At 40.1% G+C, this 18,240-nt stretch overlaps 1 protein-coding gene across 1 annotated transcript; it reads right to left on the bottom strand.

Moving 5' to 3' along the window:
• Window positions 1-188: 188 nt before the first annotated feature.
• On the bottom strand, window positions 189-17,963 carry nxph2a (neurexophilin 2a; the record flags this gene model as incomplete). Its single annotated transcript, XM_083922258.1, has 3 exons — window positions 17,832-17,963; window positions 17,559-17,708; window positions 189-935 (listed from the first exon to the last, which is right to left on the bottom strand). Exons 2-3 carry the CDS (start codon window positions 17,601-17,603, stop codon window positions 189-191), a joined length of 792 nt encoding a protein of 263 aa, XP_083778384.1. The 5' UTR covers window positions 17,604-17,708; window positions 17,832-17,963.
• Between the last annotated feature and the right edge of the window lie 277 nt (window positions 17,964-18,240).

The raw sequence follows: 18,240 nt of genomic DNA, 5'->3' as shown, positions 1-18,240 counted from the left end.
GGACACCTAACTATCTCAAGTGATCTGTATTTACAAAATACATTTGTTGTAACAATGTATGAAACCCCTCCCTTCCCACACCATATGTCTCAGGTATTTAGGTATTTCGGGACAAGGAGCTTAGAGGTTGACATTTACATTATTTGAAGATCCGACAAAATGTTTGATGCATACTGACAATGGCTAGATCATCCTGTGGAGGAGTAGGGTGTGTCACTATGGTAGTTGTAGTCAGGGCATACCTTCTGCACCAATTTATAGTCGACACTGTAAAAGGCTATATAGATGCATATGACTTTGAAGGGTTTCGAGCACAGCCAGGACACATGGCTCTGCGTCTGCTCCTGATAACAGACCTTAGACGGGTCAAAGCCACACAGGGCGGTCTTCTTGTTGCGGTCCGTCTTCTCGTATTCAATGCGACAGTTGAATGATTTGGTGTCTTTGGTCTCCAGCGTGGACTGCTGGGCGATCTCAAACTCAACCACCTTGGAGGGCGGCACCAGGCTGACCGACACGTTCCCCAGGCCCGTGGAGTTGTGGCGAAAATAAACGCTAAAAGTGCCGTTGCCGTGGTCCACAATCTTGCCCGTGATCAGCAGGTTGAGTTTGACAGTCTTGATGTTTGAGTGGAAGTCCCCCCACCCGAACATCTTTTTGAACTTGCCAGTCTTGACGATGGGCCTGCGTTTAGTTCTGGCCTGTGCACCCTGAGCATCTGTCTGGTTAGATAACCAGTCCCAGAAGTCCTCCATGTTCTGTAAATATGTAATTTCCCTCATGTTGCTTTTGAACCCGGGGGAGCCCCTGGCAAACAAACGCAGGGGGTTGAGGATCCGTGGACTGGCCCCCGTGGGAGAAATCTTCTGTGCATTATCACTGTCGCCCCACTCAATGAGCTCTGTGGTTCCTCCGTGCACCTTCCTGCATGTGACCTTCAGATGAAGCAGAGCAAAGGTAGAGAGAAAAACAACATTAAATGACATACAGAATTTTTGATATATATTTTTGCAATAGTGGTGCACAGACATGCATGAATTTAATGTTTCTGTTCAGAGAATGTAAAACAAAGCATAATGTAGTTCACAGTGATACCTTTCACAGACCAGACATAACAGAAAATCAAAGTAAATTCAACACTGATAGACAATGTTTTCTCGGTGATTGCACTGTAAAAATGCCACAGCAGCAGTTCAGCACAGAGAATAAATGAAACAGAACTTCAGCATTGAAGATGGAAAGGAAGAAAATCCCACAAAGAGCATGGAGCCACCCCCTTGTCACACATGTTAGTATTTACTTAAGGAAACGCTACAGCTAAGGTACCCTTGGGGAACATTGTGCTTAGTAAACTAAAGCTTTACAACAAGTACTTTCAAACAGACACTGGCACTTCAATCAGACTGCGGAAGGAGTGCTCGGTCCTTGGAAAAATGTAATTTTATTGAAAATAATAATAATAATAATAAAAAGCCGAGCACAGCCAACCGATTCCTTGGCAAAATCAAATGTATGAAAGGAATCTAGTTTTTGGACTCTGTAAAATGAAATTCATAGTTGTGGCTTCATATACAGTGTTCGTCATTTAGACTTCTGTCTACCAGATGCACGACTGGATTAACGGACAAACTGCAGTGAATGTTATTACCCACTTAACTGAAAAACAACAAAAACATTCAACTACTCATAACTATTATCAATGCTAATAACTGCTTATAAGGCACATACTAATTCTTTAAAAGAATTCAATTCTATTTTATTTTATTTATAGTGCCAAATCATAACAGAAGTTATCTCAAGACACTTTACATAAGAGTGAGGGTTCTTTATAAGTAAAAATTATAAGTAGTGTTATCTTCTTCTTGAAGTTAAAGGAGAAATTTGCCTACCTCTAATGGATAGTAGTTTACAAAACTGATATGAAACAGTGCTATTTATACAGTATGCTTTTGTGTGTGTGGTGGGTGAGGATGCTGTGTTGTATGTGTGCATTCCTTCGCAGCAACCAAGACGACAGAGACATGGCGTGATGTTGGTCAAAGGACTTAAGAGAGAGGGGCATTAATAAAACCTTTTTTTTGCAAATACAACCCCAAACTATGTGTAGTTTTAGTTCCAGGAGTTATGACACTAGTGGCACCGAGACCAAGAAATGCCAGACACCTATCGGAATAATTCTGGATGTAGCGATGTACTCTATCTAGGCTCATATTTGCATAAAACTTTTAATATTTTAGGAAGACTTGTCAGATTACATGACAGTGCAAATCCCCTGGACTATGCTCATGTGAGCTGGTCTCTCACCAGCCGTGCTATGCTTAGATACCCCACGCATATAAACTTTAGCTTGTAATGGTTCCCAACAATAAAACAAGCTTCTCAAGTACTATGGTAAAGTATGTGCTAAAATGGTAATCCAGACGCAGCAATGAACTGTGATCCCTCCTTGTGCCTCAAGGCCTTTTAGCTTCAGGAGCGATTCCTGGTCCACTTCAGATAAAGCTTTAATAATTCACGGCAATAAGCTTAGCTGGTTTTATTAGTAATTAGCAGTGCCGGCTTTCTCCAGGCCCGGTTGTAGGGATCACTGGGAGAAACAGATGTTGAAAGCACCGAGCAGCGGCTGTTTGAATTCTCACTGAGCTGCTGTGCACTACTTTCAGACTAATTATAATTTTGCTGTAAGCCTAACGGAGGCTCATGTGTACACAGTTAACAAACTAGGTCTGTCTGCTGCAATTTGTTTTGACAAACTCACATTCCCATAAAGCTTTCTATTTGACATGTTAAAAGATTACACACACATCTAATGTTGTGCAACTGTGTACCTTATGATCACAGTTTTTTCTTTACTAGGCTACAGTACTTATGACTAGACCGTAGTAAGATCTTAATGTAGCAAGCAGGATGTAATGTCTCGGTTATCTGGATATGTAATGTGAAATCAATGTGTCTCCCATGGACAGTGAGCCTGACCCATCTCTCAGCCCTCACAATGCTTAATTAAGACAGTTGCCCCCTATAAACATGGATGAATGAGGCAACACTGTAATAATGCCCCCTGTGTAGCTCATCACATCCACAGCCATTTAATCAACCAATTCCAGAGGCAGTATTCCCTCACTGATACTGCCACTTAGTAATACCTTGCGTGAGCTCAGCTGTTAATTTGATTTGACTCTTACAACATCACAATAACAGGCGACGCTGAACATAAAATCTGTGGAACCGCGGGCTCCCAACAGGAACATTTCTCCACTGCTGTGAACAAGGGAGACATACTTGTCTTCCCACCAGCTCGAGCTGTTGTATCCATAACATATTGGGTGTCATGCCGCGCAGCTTAAGAGGTGAAACCAAATTTTGTCTTTCAGTGTAAATCTCAGGTGAGCTTTGTATAGGATGATTATAATGTAAATGAGAGAAGAGTTTAAGTATGATGAGCAACTGGGGAAATTGCTGTGACAACAAGGGGATCAGCAGAGGGATATCTAATACTTATATGCCCCGAGAGAGATGAAGCACCAGGAACTTGAAAGCTCGCACTGACACACAGGCTTTGGTTTCTCTCTCTCTCTCTCTCTCTCTCTCTCTCTCTCTCTCTCTCTCTCTCTCTCTCTCTCTCTCTCTCTCTCTCTCTCTCTCTCTCTCTCTCTTGCTGTCACACACACACACACACACACACACACACACACACACACACACACACACACACCTCGTTCATTTAGGCGGAAGTGGTGTCTCTCAAAACAGACTAAAGGAATCTGGGTTTTTGTATAACAAGAAAAAAAAGAGGCAAGGTCTGATGAAGGAGAATCTACAAAAGCTTAATTAAGATTTCTTAATCGGTGCTGCTGTGCTAGAGGGGTTTCAGGGCGACTTGAAACAAAACATTATTATGATAATAACTGCAGACTTACGGAGCAGAAAAAAATAATTTCAACAGCACTTGGCAAAGTGACTAGTGACAAATGTTGCAGATATCCGTCTGTGTAGCTTCTTCCTTTTCCTGTACATCCTAACTGAAAAACATAGAGAGGTGCATGAACCTTACAGCCCCAAGCAGAGGTATTACATCTATATACCAAATGGCTAATAAAAGAGTCATAATAGAGCATTATAGATAAAGGTGGATGAACTATAAATGCTGTCAGTAATTGTAATGGATATCCACCATTATTGTGTTTACTGAAGCTGCTTATTTCTGTTGTTTTCCATTATATTTATTCATAACATGTATAAGTCATCATTTCAGCCTTAGGCCTCACCACTGACAGGTGAAGCGTTGCAGTAAAGTGTTGCAGTAATTTACACTCTATAATTTCAGGCGGAGAGAAGTGTTTCACTGTGAGATCTTTTGCAAAAAAAGTAATGCATGTGTCATTGACACCACTTGTTTGTTCTACTGTGGAAAATTTTGAGGCCGGTTTATGAATTTTTTCACCTTCAGTTAAACTGCAAAATTGTCTGGAAGTAAATGTAGTGCACTAATAAGACAAAGAAGGAGATCAAAATTGTCAAAGTTCAAGCTACTATCGTTATTAGCTGTTGTTTAAGGTAGACTAGCCCATTACTATACATATATTTTTTATCTATTAATATTTTCAGTAATCATAATATATACTCATATGTGGGTAACGGTGTGATCATCACACATCGGTGGACAATGTGTAAATGCAAGTTCCAAATATTGTTTTGAACACATTAAGAAGTTTGGAATATTGGGATGCTTTTTATTAAGGCACATGCTTTTCAAATAATACTGGTCTCACTCAGTAAGGTATCTTTACATTAATAGAATTTTAAATATAAATATGAAATTCTTAAGCATGCCTTGTAATGTTAGGCATCAACAGCAAAACCTTTAATGTAACTATACTTAGAAAATAGGGGTTTGTTTGGAAATGCTTTAAAATCCTTAGTTTAGCTGTTAGGTTTCTAAAGACTCCCCCCAGGGGGGTAGGATATCACTGAAGGCATACACTGAAAATGGTCGATATTATCTGTTAATTTAACTGATATATTTATCCAAAACTCTTTTTGAGGTAATTTAGGAAAAGCGTCAAGATTACCTTTCTGCCCTTTTCAACTGTAGAATGTTTTTCTTTACTAACCACATCTAAAATCATTCAGAAATTATCATTTTGTTATGTATTTATTTTATATAAGATCAGAGTTTTTTAATTCTCAAAGATCAATATTGCTTGGCCTAAAGAAAAAAAAGGGTATCCCATGAATTTGCCTCATAAATACAGTATTTGTGTCAGCATAGAAGTTGGGAAAACAGAGTTTTGGAAAGTTAATCCTCCACAACATCCTTAAAGTACACACACTTAGTCTAGCTGTCAGTGACAGGCTGTTGCTTCTTATATCAACAGAGAAAAAATACAGGTTATTTATACTAGAGGCACAGTTGAATAAATTACCTATACATCTCCAGCATTTTATCTTACTTCAAAAGCAATTACTGCACTGGATCTTTTTGCCTTCTTTAATCTGTCAAAAGGCATTCAAAGCTGTGTCAGTCTATGCACCTTGTTGGTGAGAATTACTGCAAAGAAGAATAAGTACTTAGTCACTTTAAACATCTTTTCACAAATTGCCCTGAAGAAAACGTGTTAATGTTGCATACACTCTGATATCAGCCTTTGGAGTAGAGCGTTCCATAGATATTATTAGATGGGGTGGGCTGCATGATTTTCCTTTAAAACACTATTTTCTCCTTGTTTTCATAAACATAGCTCTATGTATGTATGTGTATGAAATTGTATTTGCCAAATTCTTTTTTATATTTTATGTTTTTATTGGTGTTTTTGTATCCCAAGGACCATCTCAAATAAAAACTAAATGACACATGCACAAATGTCACTAGTATAGTTTAATTATCATTTGTAAAAGCTCCGCCCTCATGTTCCATTTGATTTAACTGTCAATCAATTCTATCCACTTGGCTATTGTAACTTAAATACTGACAGTGGTCTGAGCAGCAGCAAGCCACACACTAAGTCAGGATGAATCAGCCTCAACATTCATCTGTAATGAGCATTATGGAGCCGGCTGCCTGCTTGTCCCGTGGGTAGACATATCTTTTAGAGGCCTGACATAAAGGTAATTGCCACAGTGACCAGAACTAGCCTCTAGAAAGTTATTAAGAAGCCAGTGACATCTGGCTTCTGGATCATCTGAAGAGATGCCATTAAAATGCATTTGCAGTGAGCAGCCGGCGACATTGTGCTCGGCTGTGATGGGTTCTGGGGCCGCAGGGCGAGGCTGCAGTGCTGTTTTGATGCAGGCGATGGAATCTCTCTCAACCTGACATAGTTGACAATGTGGCCCCCACTCACGATCTGAGAGTGACTTTTCTACCTGTTTTTTTTGTTGTTATGTGTGAGAGCCTCTGTGTCGTCCTCATTGCCAAGTTCACTCAGCTAAAATAACCTGTTTTTGAGTTTTCCATAAATGATTTTGCTTCCCCAGCACATAAGGTTGGGATATGCGTCTGGGGAAAATTGGTTTCAGGCATCTTCCTCACAATAAACAAAATGGGCAATTAACCTGCTCATCAGTGCAAGCAGAGCTGTTCCAATGATCCACTCCATTGTTCTTCATGGATTTATCTGTGCAAATTGACCTCACTTTGGTGGTGCAATTCATTTCTCAGCTAATTTTCTGTGTCTGAAGGTTCATTAACTTGATGCGCTACTACGTAGTAAAAATCTGGACGCCCCACAGAAATGACACCGGCTTCACCGCTGCCTAGCGTAATACTTTCACTATTGCAACACAACACCTGCCATATTAGAGCTGCTCAGCCGCTACGGCTAGCATTAGACCCTGGATTGACTGCAGCCTCTTGCTTTCAAGCGTCCAACATTCGGCTCTGCTCACATTAAAACCATTCTCGACCTGCAATCCCCTGCCCCATGTCCTTCCCTAGCCATCTTCCTCCTGATGTTACAGGGCATATAATTTGTAATGATTCACACCCAGAGCCGGTTCCAGGAGAGAAGGCCCTGGAGGCGCTTAGGCAGCCCAGCGCCCAGAGTCTACACGCTGCTGAAGAATAGATTGGTGCTCTGATCGCTGGAACAGCCTCACGCTCCAGAGCCATCACTTTTAATCAGAGGCAGTCCAGGGAAACACATGGCAGGTGCTTCACCACTGTGGTGGATCGCAACAGCAAATCCACACCGGGGGCACCTTACCAATCACAGAAGGCTATGGTTAGTTTGTGTGTGTGTGTGTGTGTGTGTGTGTGTGTGTGTGTGTGTGTGTGTGTGTGTAGCATATCTACTCTCCTCCAGTAAAATCCTTTAGGCCATTACCACCTGACCTCTGTGAGAATGAGACAGATCACAGCCTCTAATATCTTAACACTCCTGCTTAAGATGTTATAGATCCAATATTGAATTTGTGGCTGAATTCATCATCTACATACTTTGGATAATTTGCGGTGAATATCGAGCCAGTATCTAATGTATTGTTACATTTGGAGCCGAGTAAGGGTGAGATGTATTTATTTTCTCATTACAATACATCATGTATACAATACAATGCATTTATGTGGTCGTTCAATGGTTGTGGCAACCTTCAAAGGCCTTAAAACTCATCCTACCGACGCCCCATTTACACCAGACCAGCTTCTCACTGTCCTCACATTTTGCAAAAGTGTTGATGGTGAGAGGAGAGGGAGCGGCAAGCTCAAAGGAAAGTGCTGCGGATGTGTTTATGACTACAATCACGGCAGTATCATCGTTTCTCTTTCTCCACAGTTCTGTCTCTTACTCTGGACAGAGCGCTAAAAATTCTGAAGAGCATGGATCACATTGTCGTGGGGGGGGGGGGGGGGGGTGTTATCATTTAGTCTGTGACATTACCATTAAACTGTGCACAACTTTGGTGTATCAGCACACATTGAATAGCCTAGTATGTGTGCTAATTTCTCGCTACACATTAAATCCACTCCGCATTCAATGTGCAATGGAGACTGTCACCAGAATTATCTAATAGCAAGAAAAAGTCATCAGCACAACAGCAGCTGTACAGACTGATGAGAAACAATGTGCTCCGGGCTAGTTCTGTTACTGCTGCTTTTATCCCGTGACGGTCAGTTTTGAGAGCTACATTTTCCGACAGGACCACAAGAGTGTAAGAATGTGTCACATCTGTTTGCCTAAAAATCAAGTAGGCAGATTAAAGTATTAGGAACTGCTAGCGAAAATTAAAATAAGACACTACAATTTTGTGCTTCATTACCACTTATTATTCTATTTTTAGCATATGGTATGTTATATATATGTACTGGGACATACTAAATCTTTTTTCTGGCATACTAGTAGTTATCGGTATTGAAACGCAGGATCACTACTAACTCCACAGCTGTTGAACTGACACTGACCCTGACCTCTAACAAGTGAAAAGACACTAAAAATCTTGTTAGAGAGCAACAGCTCTAAATACTGCCCATTGACTTCTTAATTATACTTTTATAATATCAATGTGTTAATATGAAGACCACTTGTGTCTCAGTGGAGGTTCTCTTTCAATGCAGTTCTTTTTTTATTCCGATACAAATATAGCCCAACAAATTGAGCTCATAGAGTTATAATGTACTAAAATGAACTATGTTTAGGAGTCTTTTTTGGCACATATGATGTGGCAACATAGCATCTAACTATTCATGTCACTCGGGGCTCCTCACAGATTATCATAAATTACAGCACGTCATATAAGCCTCCTGTGGCTAGCACCAATCTTATGCTGTGAGTTATTAGTCATGTTTACAGTGTCACAGTCTTCTCTTTTCCTCTCATCCCAGCAGCTGATACTAACTGAAACCATGCCCTAACCTTACCTTTTTTGAACATTGGTGGACTTCTATTTGGTTTGGTGTTTGCATGAGTCGTTGTTTTGAAGCATTCAGAATCATTAAAGAGCATTTCCCTGCAGGAAGCAATACACTAAACTGCCCAAATCACACACAATTACCTCTCCTGCAGTGTGGAGGCTGCCAAGACAGAACTGTAGGAACGTGTTTTAGTGTTTCAAAATAAATGGGGAAGATTAGAGGAAATTATGCCAGATTTAGCTCCAACTTTGCTAACACGCTTTGTTTGGATTTTAAGGAGTTTTAGCATAAAATTCCTACAAATATATCTCAAAGTATGACATCAAGTGGCCTGGCCTTTTATATTTGCAACATAGCAACTAGCCTAATTCACCTTCAGGGCTTCGTGTCACCTGCATTATCTAATTTCTCTCTAGGCACCCTTTTTTTTTTCATCAGTGCCATAATGTAGAGCAGAATGGAGTAAACTGGGTGTCAAAAGGAAGCCAGGACATCCCTTGTGTAAACCAACAACAACTTACAGGCAACTGTACTTGAAGCAAAGCAGTGTCAATAGTTTTTGAAGGCTGATACCAATATCAGAGTTTTTATATTGAGGCTGTTGATAGCTGCCTTGCTGAACTGTAGGATCTTTTGAATTTAATCCTAAATTTGGATGAAATTGGCCTCTAAAACACTATCAAGCCTATGGAAAGCTAAAACTGCCAACTGAAACTCATATCGTTACTGAACAGTGACGACATTATTTTGAGATGACAGCCAGCGAAGGGAGTGGTTGATTGAGGAAAAGTAGCAATACGACAAAAATATTGCAGGATAAATAATCATTCTGTATTAAAACTGTTTAAACAGTTTAAAGTTTCACCAGCAAAATGTATTTCAAAACATCTAAACAATTGGTAATCCATTTTTTACTTCTGATCTACATTGTTTTCTCTCCTGTGTTTACAATTTCATAAGAGGTGAAAAAAGGTTTGTCCGGATCATTTTTCCTTTTTCTTTTGACATCTATGGAAACAGGTGAAACTTTTTGGAGGGAATGTTTTCCTTTGTTTTTGTTTAGAAAAATTATATTCATCTAACCTTATCCCACCTGATTTCCTGAATAAAAACAAAATTTCAAAAAAAGGTCTTAAAGTCATAATCCGTAAGATTTGAGATATGTTATTTCTAGCGGCCTCTTTGGCAGTAAGATGTAACTGCAGGCGAGCCCGTTCTCTAAGAGCCGTCCATCTTGGCTCTTTTATAACTCTATTGACACACATTCACCTCTCTACTTCCGGTCTGTCCCTTATACAGTATGTTGCCCTCTTAAATCCATGCACACACACACATTGCTATTAAACTTCTGTGTTTTATTCATATGACTGATGCATTAACATTTGGGCAGAATTCAATAGAGCTAATTTTAACTGCTATAAGTTTATTGTGTAGCCATGCAGAGCAAATTAACTTGTATATAGGGCTTTAATTTGTCAAAGAACTACTATTTATAGCTGACCGATGAATGCAGTGTGTGGTTAAAAGAACAAGATAAAACTGGAAATACTCACGTAAAAGGCAATTCTTGAAAGCCCAGTACCTGAGTAACTGCACTCTAATATATTCCACAGCTGTTCGCAGCTGTTTAAAGCAACAAATCAAATTAATGGCTGCAAAAAATCTTGGATACAATAGATGCTGAATACAGTGGATCCAATGCATGAAAATCAATACAGTCCAAATTGCACCGCTAGTCACAATTTACAACAACAATAAAAGTTAAATGTTAAAGTTAGCCTGTTGTGGGGGCTTTAAAATGCAGCGATGATGTCAGGTGTTGAGAAAGCGTTAGCAGAGATCACACTAGGAGAGAAGGAGAAGAGCGAGGACGGGCTGGGGCGAGAGACTCCAGGTAATCTGGATACTTGTGTTATCTTAGCACCTGCCACATTTGACAGCAGCAAAGCCCTGAACACTTCACTTTTAGGCAGGCGTTACCTTTCAACGCATCATCAGTTTCATAATCCCCTTACATGGTCAAAGCACCAACTCCTGTGCTGGCTCCTGACACCTGCAGCACACCTTCGTATGACTGATAGCAGGGATTCAGGAGGATAATACCACAAAGCATGTTGGACTCAGTGTAATTATCGTTCTCTTGACCAATTTTTAACATCTTCTACTTTGTATAACAATTGTAAACATGCTTGTAAAGCTCTGCAGCTATAGACTTGAGGAGGAATGGCATGTTATTCTGACATGAATACTTCAAGGTTCCAGCTTTATTCTTTATGCTTTCATCTCAGGAAGACAAAGTGTGTGTGTGTGTGTGTGTGTGTGTGTGTGTGTGTGTGTGTGTGTGTGTGTGTGTGTGTGTGTGTGTGTGTGTGTGTGTGTGTGTGTGTGTGTGTGTGTGTGTGTGTGCGTGTGCGTGTGCGTGTGTGTGTGTGTGTTCTTCTCTTCAAATCCATGCTACCAATGATACTGGTGTTTTATTCAAAACTGTTTTCACTTGATTTGCTCAAATGTACGTCCACTAAATTTGACAGAGCAATTGTTTCTGTTCTCAGAGCAGATTGCGCCTTCACTGATTTCACAGAAGCGGCTCCCTTTGAAGAAGAAACAAGAGTAGGGAAGACGTTGTTTCCTTTCTCTCTGACTAGCTCTGAAGACAGGTACTTCACAAGAAATATACAAAGACAGAGAGGAACTGACAGTGCTTTGTTAGGGCTGGGAATGACAAACTGAAAAGAAAGGCCTCAAAGCCCAGAGGCAGAGGAGAAAATGCAAAAGTGAGAATAATCAGAATGGAGATTTATTGCACTTATTTTAAAGTTGTCACAGCTTTCCTTTTACAGGAAAGCAACGTAGTTTTAATTAAAGAGGTCAATCATTTTTTCCGGGCTCTGACATATAGTGTGATTGCCTTCTCCAAAGTACCAAACATGGTTGTAATTAAGAACTGTACATGTCAGACTGTTTGGGAAGTGGCAGAAACTTGACTTCTGTGCCTTCTAGAATAGTGTCGTGAGTCAGGTATTTCAAACATACATGGAGAACTTGCAGAACTACGGCGACAACACAACAGCAATATTTGATTTAAAGGTTGCATATTTTGCTAATTTTTTTAAGGTTCACACTTGTTTTCTGAGTTTCTACTGGAACATTTTTACATGCTTTAAATGTATAAAAAACAACACACTATTTTACTCACACTGTATGAATATACCTGTATTAACCCTCTCCGTTTTAAAACGTTCTGTTTCTTTAAGCCCCCCTCCCGAAAAAAGGTCAGCTTTTCCTGGTCTTCCACTCCTGCGATGTCAGAGCCTTACTGTAACAAAAATGTACCTGCCCTTTTTTTACCTATAGACCTTTTCAACAGGATTCCATTGCTAGGCAACAGCCTTGGCCCTTGTTTACTTCCTCTCAGTTTATGTCATTCACATGAACAGGAAACAGGAAAGACACATTTAGAATGTTTATGTTTACAACTTTGAACAGGTCAATAAAGTATATAGTATAGTTGTGACATCACAACGGTACAGAGTGTTTAAAGACAAAGTTTCTCAATACACTGAAAATGCGGGCATTTCTCTGTGGATTGAGTGTTTTGATACTTTCACAGTATTTATATAACACCTTGATAATAAAAAAGACATGGAAATCTAATGTTTTACACCTCAGTTCATCAGATGATATGCTATAATCCTTAGGCAATTTTAGCTAAACACTGACCATATATGAACCGAAACTGCTCTTCACCTTTTATTTTCTTGCAGTGCAGCAGTGTGAAGCGATTCACATAGTAAAAGAGCTGCTAAACAGCGAGGTTGTGCTTTAGAGGGTGCTGGATGTTGCAGCACAGAGCAGTAACGACTGTGCTATAAGCAGAGCCTCCAGATCTAACACTGCCGTGTCGTGCACATGGCACATAAAAATTCATAGCTGTGGAGCAAGATCACGAAACTCAAAAAATCATATTAAACATAATATTTCCTGCACCAGTGCAACCGCCACAGTAGGAGTAACTTGCTCTATGAGAGCAGCACGCAACTTCATCCTAACAGATCACACACATCATGAGAGAAGCTGGGGGAGAAGTAATCACGCTGCTCGTAATTGTTTGAGTTAAGTCTTTAAGGGTCCATCCAGCAGACAGAATATGATTATTGTCAATGCAAAGGGCAATTGCGTCACATCTATCAATCATTTTGAACTTCTGTCTTTTCCTTTCAGGACCTTTATCATGGATTTATTGCCAGTACACCACAATTATGATTGATGATTGGAAAAGGAACAGGGCTCAATACAGTCAATACAACCTGTAGTGTCTGCAAGATACATTTGAGGGATTTAACACGCAGAAATGGCAACCTTTCCTTCAGAGGTCTGAGACAACATACAGGCTGAGGACTGCAAATGCCACTGGCAGTATTGTTTATGAGGGATTATCTCGTCAAGCCTTCTGGCTGTGACCCCAATATGAGCACAGATACACATCAGCACCATGTAAGCCCTAAAATGATTCCTGGAAGGCAGCAAATGCATACAAGGCCCCTTCACTCTGTCAATCCATGTTTAATCACTACCACAGAATTTTCTCCTGGCCTTCCTGCCATTTTCTCTCATATTTCTCTCTCTCCACACCCAATTTCTCTGGTGGGTTTTTGAAGACTTAAGTTCCACTCTTTTTTTTCTTACAAGGCAAATCCTGGGAGAGGTTGATGTGAAGACCAGGCAGAGCAGGGATGTGAAGAATATAAACACATTTTTTTTATTGTCCAGAGGGAAAGGAGGGGTGCAGGGGTTTGGGCGGTGGGGTCTGTAAAAGAGACGAGGACCTTATCACAGCCCAGCAGCTCTGTAATTCGCCGCCATGATAAAGTGGCAGCACGGAAAACCTTACAAGGCTGGCACAATCCAAAGACGGATTAGGTTTTTCTGACATAAGCTTCCTGAAAAACTAATCAATCAGCCCATGCAGTATTATCAGAAGCGTGAGATTAAAGAGCTGCTCCTAATCCCCCCACTGTACATTTTATTACTCTTCCCAGTGTTAGTTGCCTTTAAATATACAATAAATAAATAATAAAGCCCAACCTAATTGAGCATGGGGAAGGGGAAAAGGGTTAAAGAGCCCTTAGAGAGGGAATTTATGTAGAATCTGTGTTTTGTTATGAAGACAGGGATAAAACTGTTGTCCTTGCCAGAGCTCGTTCTGACTTTGAATGGAGCCTCACTGCGTCGCTCCAGTACTGCAGAGAAAAAATACGAGCGGGAAAAAAAATATTCCAGCAGATTTTTTAGAATAATATTAGAGGCTGAAGCTGAAATCGACTTCACATTCTGCCTCTTCGTGTTCCCATGTATTTCCACTTTCATCGAGGGACAAGCAGATAAATAATCAACATGTGAATAAATTAATAAATAACTGTTGACATTCATGTTAAATCCTTTTGGGAAGTGACTTGTAATCCCTTAAATCAGTGCACATCAAAGTTGCAGGGATGAACTCCAAGCATGTAGCGGATCCAGAGCACAAGACATGTTCAGCTTATACAAGTAACCAGCTGAGCTTTGTCTCTTTAATGTGTCACACCCTTCTATCACGATGCTCGCTCCAGCCCTGCTCATGTCCGACCCTGCATGGGCGGCGTTTACGGGAACAGACGAGGGGGATATACATTTACTGTAACACCGCTGCTAATCATTTTGCCATGGGCAACATAGACATTTTGTCATGACATAACATTACTGCAGAGCTCTTACCCCGGCAAAAAGATACAAAGGAATAATATATTTTGAAAACGTCTTCTCACACTTTAATCCCGAACAACGTTGAAAAACCCACAACCACCAAGCAGAGGGAGATGTCAGTGAGCAGGGCTCTCAAGTATGTTTTTTTCTTCATCTACATTGTTCTGCTGTCATTGCACATGGGATAAGTGCAGCAGATGTCATGGGGAAGAATGAATTATCCCAGGATGGCTTTGACCCTCTTATTTGTCCCTCGGGTATGGCACAGATGCTGGGGCCGGGGTTACATTTTCACCATTTAATTCAGTTCTGCTAGTTTTTTTTGTATGAGTGTACATGAAGGCGCGAGAGAAAAAAAAAAGAAAAAAAAAATGTTAAGACTCAATAGAGCACTAACAAAATTGAAACCAACTTCCCACCAATGACCGCCACTCCAACGACGGTCGTTGGCACTTGGAGCACAAAGGTTCCCAGTGACATCATCGGCCTTGAGAAAGGTTAAATACCTGGATCTCCACACCAATTAGTTGGATCAGTCCCAGCCTGGTCAGATGCGTACATGAACTAAAGAGAGGTGAAACGTCTTCCTAGACAAATAACCAAGTCCAGTTGCTTTTGACTGAAATTGCTTTGGGGATAACGATGACCTTAGACCTCGACTTAGACTTCTCTTTTAAGTCTAAGTCTAAGGTCATTCAGACTTAGACCTGGACTATTGAGAACAGTCACAGGCTGGTTGTGTTTTGGTTTCTTTTATTGGATGATTGAGTCACGAGTATGTGAGTGCAGGCTGCTACAGATACTGAACCTCTACTTAAAACAATTAAGTATCCTTCAGGGTATCCTGGGAGTTCAGTTGTCTGAGGTCCATGCAGTGCACTTTGCCACATGGCGCCAGAGTCACATTATACTAAGAAAAAGGAAAGTTGCTGGCAGCTTATGAAGTTTGGTGCATATTTTATGATTTCAGTAAGCATCAGCATGGTATTTTAAATGCTTTCTACCCTTTAGGAAGGTGGGGGAATATTGATAAGAGCCAATATGTCCCCAGTCAGACAGTGGTGGGTCTGCTGGGAGGGAAGCCATTGAGGCATATGAATAGAGCCTCTCCAGGGAGCCAGCCTGTCTCTCTTACTCTCTCTCTCTTTCTCTCTCTGGAGGTAGCGCTCCCAATAGGCAAAAGGCTGATTACAACAGCAGTCAGAGCAGACAGCACTTTGCCGCTGCATCTGCACAGTTCAAGGCTATCTCTAAAAAAGCCCTCTTTGAGGATAACACAGATGTGAAGGACTGCTTCAATCACATGGCATTTTCTCTTCAGGTCCGATCATGACAAGAGTCCGTAAAGCACGGATGATCACGATAAAACCCATCAACAGCCTACAGAAGATATCAGCAGCCGTTAGAGGAAAAAAAGAGAGGAAAGACCTTCATATTTCCCTAAACCTTATGCTCTTACTTTGGAGAGCGTATTTCTGCAATAATAACAGAATCAAACGACAGAAAGATTATGTCAAGAAGCTTAAGGCAATCAATCTCTGGTAAATAATTTCACATGTATTCACAGAGACATGTGATGTCATCACATTGTATAAGTCATTAAGGCGGAACAGCTGTTCGTGCTGCAATTTTTACCTATATTGTTCTCAGCCATCTTATATATATATATATATATATATATATAACTCTGGGGCCAGAGTTTAAAAATTATATATATATAATTTTTAAACTCTGGCCCCATTTTAGTACAGAAAGGTGCCACACAGGGGTTGAGTGCCCAAAACAGAGCTCAAACCTTATTACCTTACAAATATTCATGCAATATAGCTGAATAAATAAATAGGCAGTTGATTTTTGTTGTTTTTCTTGAGCCATAGGTGACAGAGGCAGGATAACAAGGCCACAGTATGAAAAATAAAAACTCAACGCAATGCAAGTTTATATTCAGTGAACGGTAAATTCATTTTTTAAAATACATTAGCTCCACTTCTCAATTAAGAATATAATGGAAGAATCCTAATGAACATTATGCTCACATTAGCGCAGAATGTGATGTAAATGTTCTCTATTATTGTAAAAAGTACACATGCACATACGTTAACACTTATTCTATATCTGTAATGTGACTGTCGGTATGTATATCTATGTGATATGTTCAATATTTGATGTGATGTTGGAACCTGTACCAAGCTGTACTGATAACATATTCCACCAGCGGCTGTGTGGTCATTAAAAGAATCAATCAATCAATCAAATGTTTCCTAAGAAAAGTTGCAATGCCAATAATAAACATTTAGTTAATTCATATGCTATTAGAAAAATTAAGTGCATATGATATTATAAATTATGGCTATTGACAAAGTCCCAGTCTGTTCTGCAAAATTAAATCCAATCAACTTGGCTATTTATGTTTCTGAAAGGTGTTGTATTTTGGCAGCAGGAATTATACAGTACATCACCATGATTATTATCTGTTTTTTATATTAATGTTTGTGTTTTATTAAATAAGTTCAAATAATAAGTTCTCTGTAAGACTTAATGAGGAGTTCATGTCAGCCAACACATTTGCTGCTGATGACTGTATCAACTAAAATTGGACGAAAGGAATGTATTGAATTGTCAAATGGCATTATGTGGTGATTGATACATGAATGAGCTCTGATGCAGGTCTACATTAACTGACACATAAACTAAATACAAACTATATATAATATATATAATAGATAAAACTTTGAGTGAGGCAAACAAATATCGTGTAAGGAGCCAGCAGAATTAAAGTAATAAAACACAAAGACACACACACACACACACACACACACACACACACACACACACACACACACACACACACACGCACACACTTATATAAAGCCACTTTCTGTCTCTAACTTTCTATTTAAAGGGTTCTTGGTCGCTCCCATATTTCTACATATTCTGTCTATTCTCGTTCAATCATGTCACACCTCACCTGGTGCAGGAGGAACAGAAACAGGAATGTTTGCAGAGCCCTCATCTTCGATGGCTTCTCGACTTATTCAAAATGAGCGGCGCTTAAATCCTCTCTGGAAAATTTGGAGAGGGAGAGACGCACATGCCGTTGAAGCATTGCTGTGATCACCTGCGGGAAAAGTGTAAACATTTACAATGTGAAATCACTCAAACACCCTTTGGTATATTCGGGAAGACATCGAAGATTGTAAATCGGAAACTTATCTTTAGAAGAAAATTAAAACTTCCTTACCGTTTTTTGTTTAAATGTAATACCTCTTAGTTGAGTACGGCGGTTGCAATCATCCTTGTTCAATCCACCCGGCTGAGAGTCCTAAAATCCTCTCAAACGTCTCCGTCTCTCAGGATGTTGAGAAATGTTTCTGGGACACTTGTATTTCTCTACAGACAATGTGAAACGGCTACATTCAACACTTCTCTTAAGTTGCGAGTCAAACCAAACCGAAAAAACTGAAGAATATAGTTTCCCCTTTACTTCCCGACCACTTTCATTAATACTCTGACGATTCGCGCGGTAAAGTATAAAGCCAAGTGAGCTTGGATCCCAGTGGCCGATCTGCAGTCAGTCAGTCAGCAGTCCGCTGGTTGTGCGCTCTCCTCAGCTCTACTTGATTTCAGTGCGCAAAATCCTCCGCTGTGCG

Source organism: Echiichthys vipera, assembly GCF_963691815.1.
Source record: "Echiichthys vipera genome assembly, chromosome: 10".
Lineage (NCBI taxonomy): Eukaryota > Metazoa > Chordata > Actinopteri > Perciformes > Trachinidae > Echiichthys > Echiichthys vipera.
The sequence above is the reverse complement of the archived record's forward strand: the minus strand, read 5'-3'. Positions and strand labels throughout refer to the sequence as shown.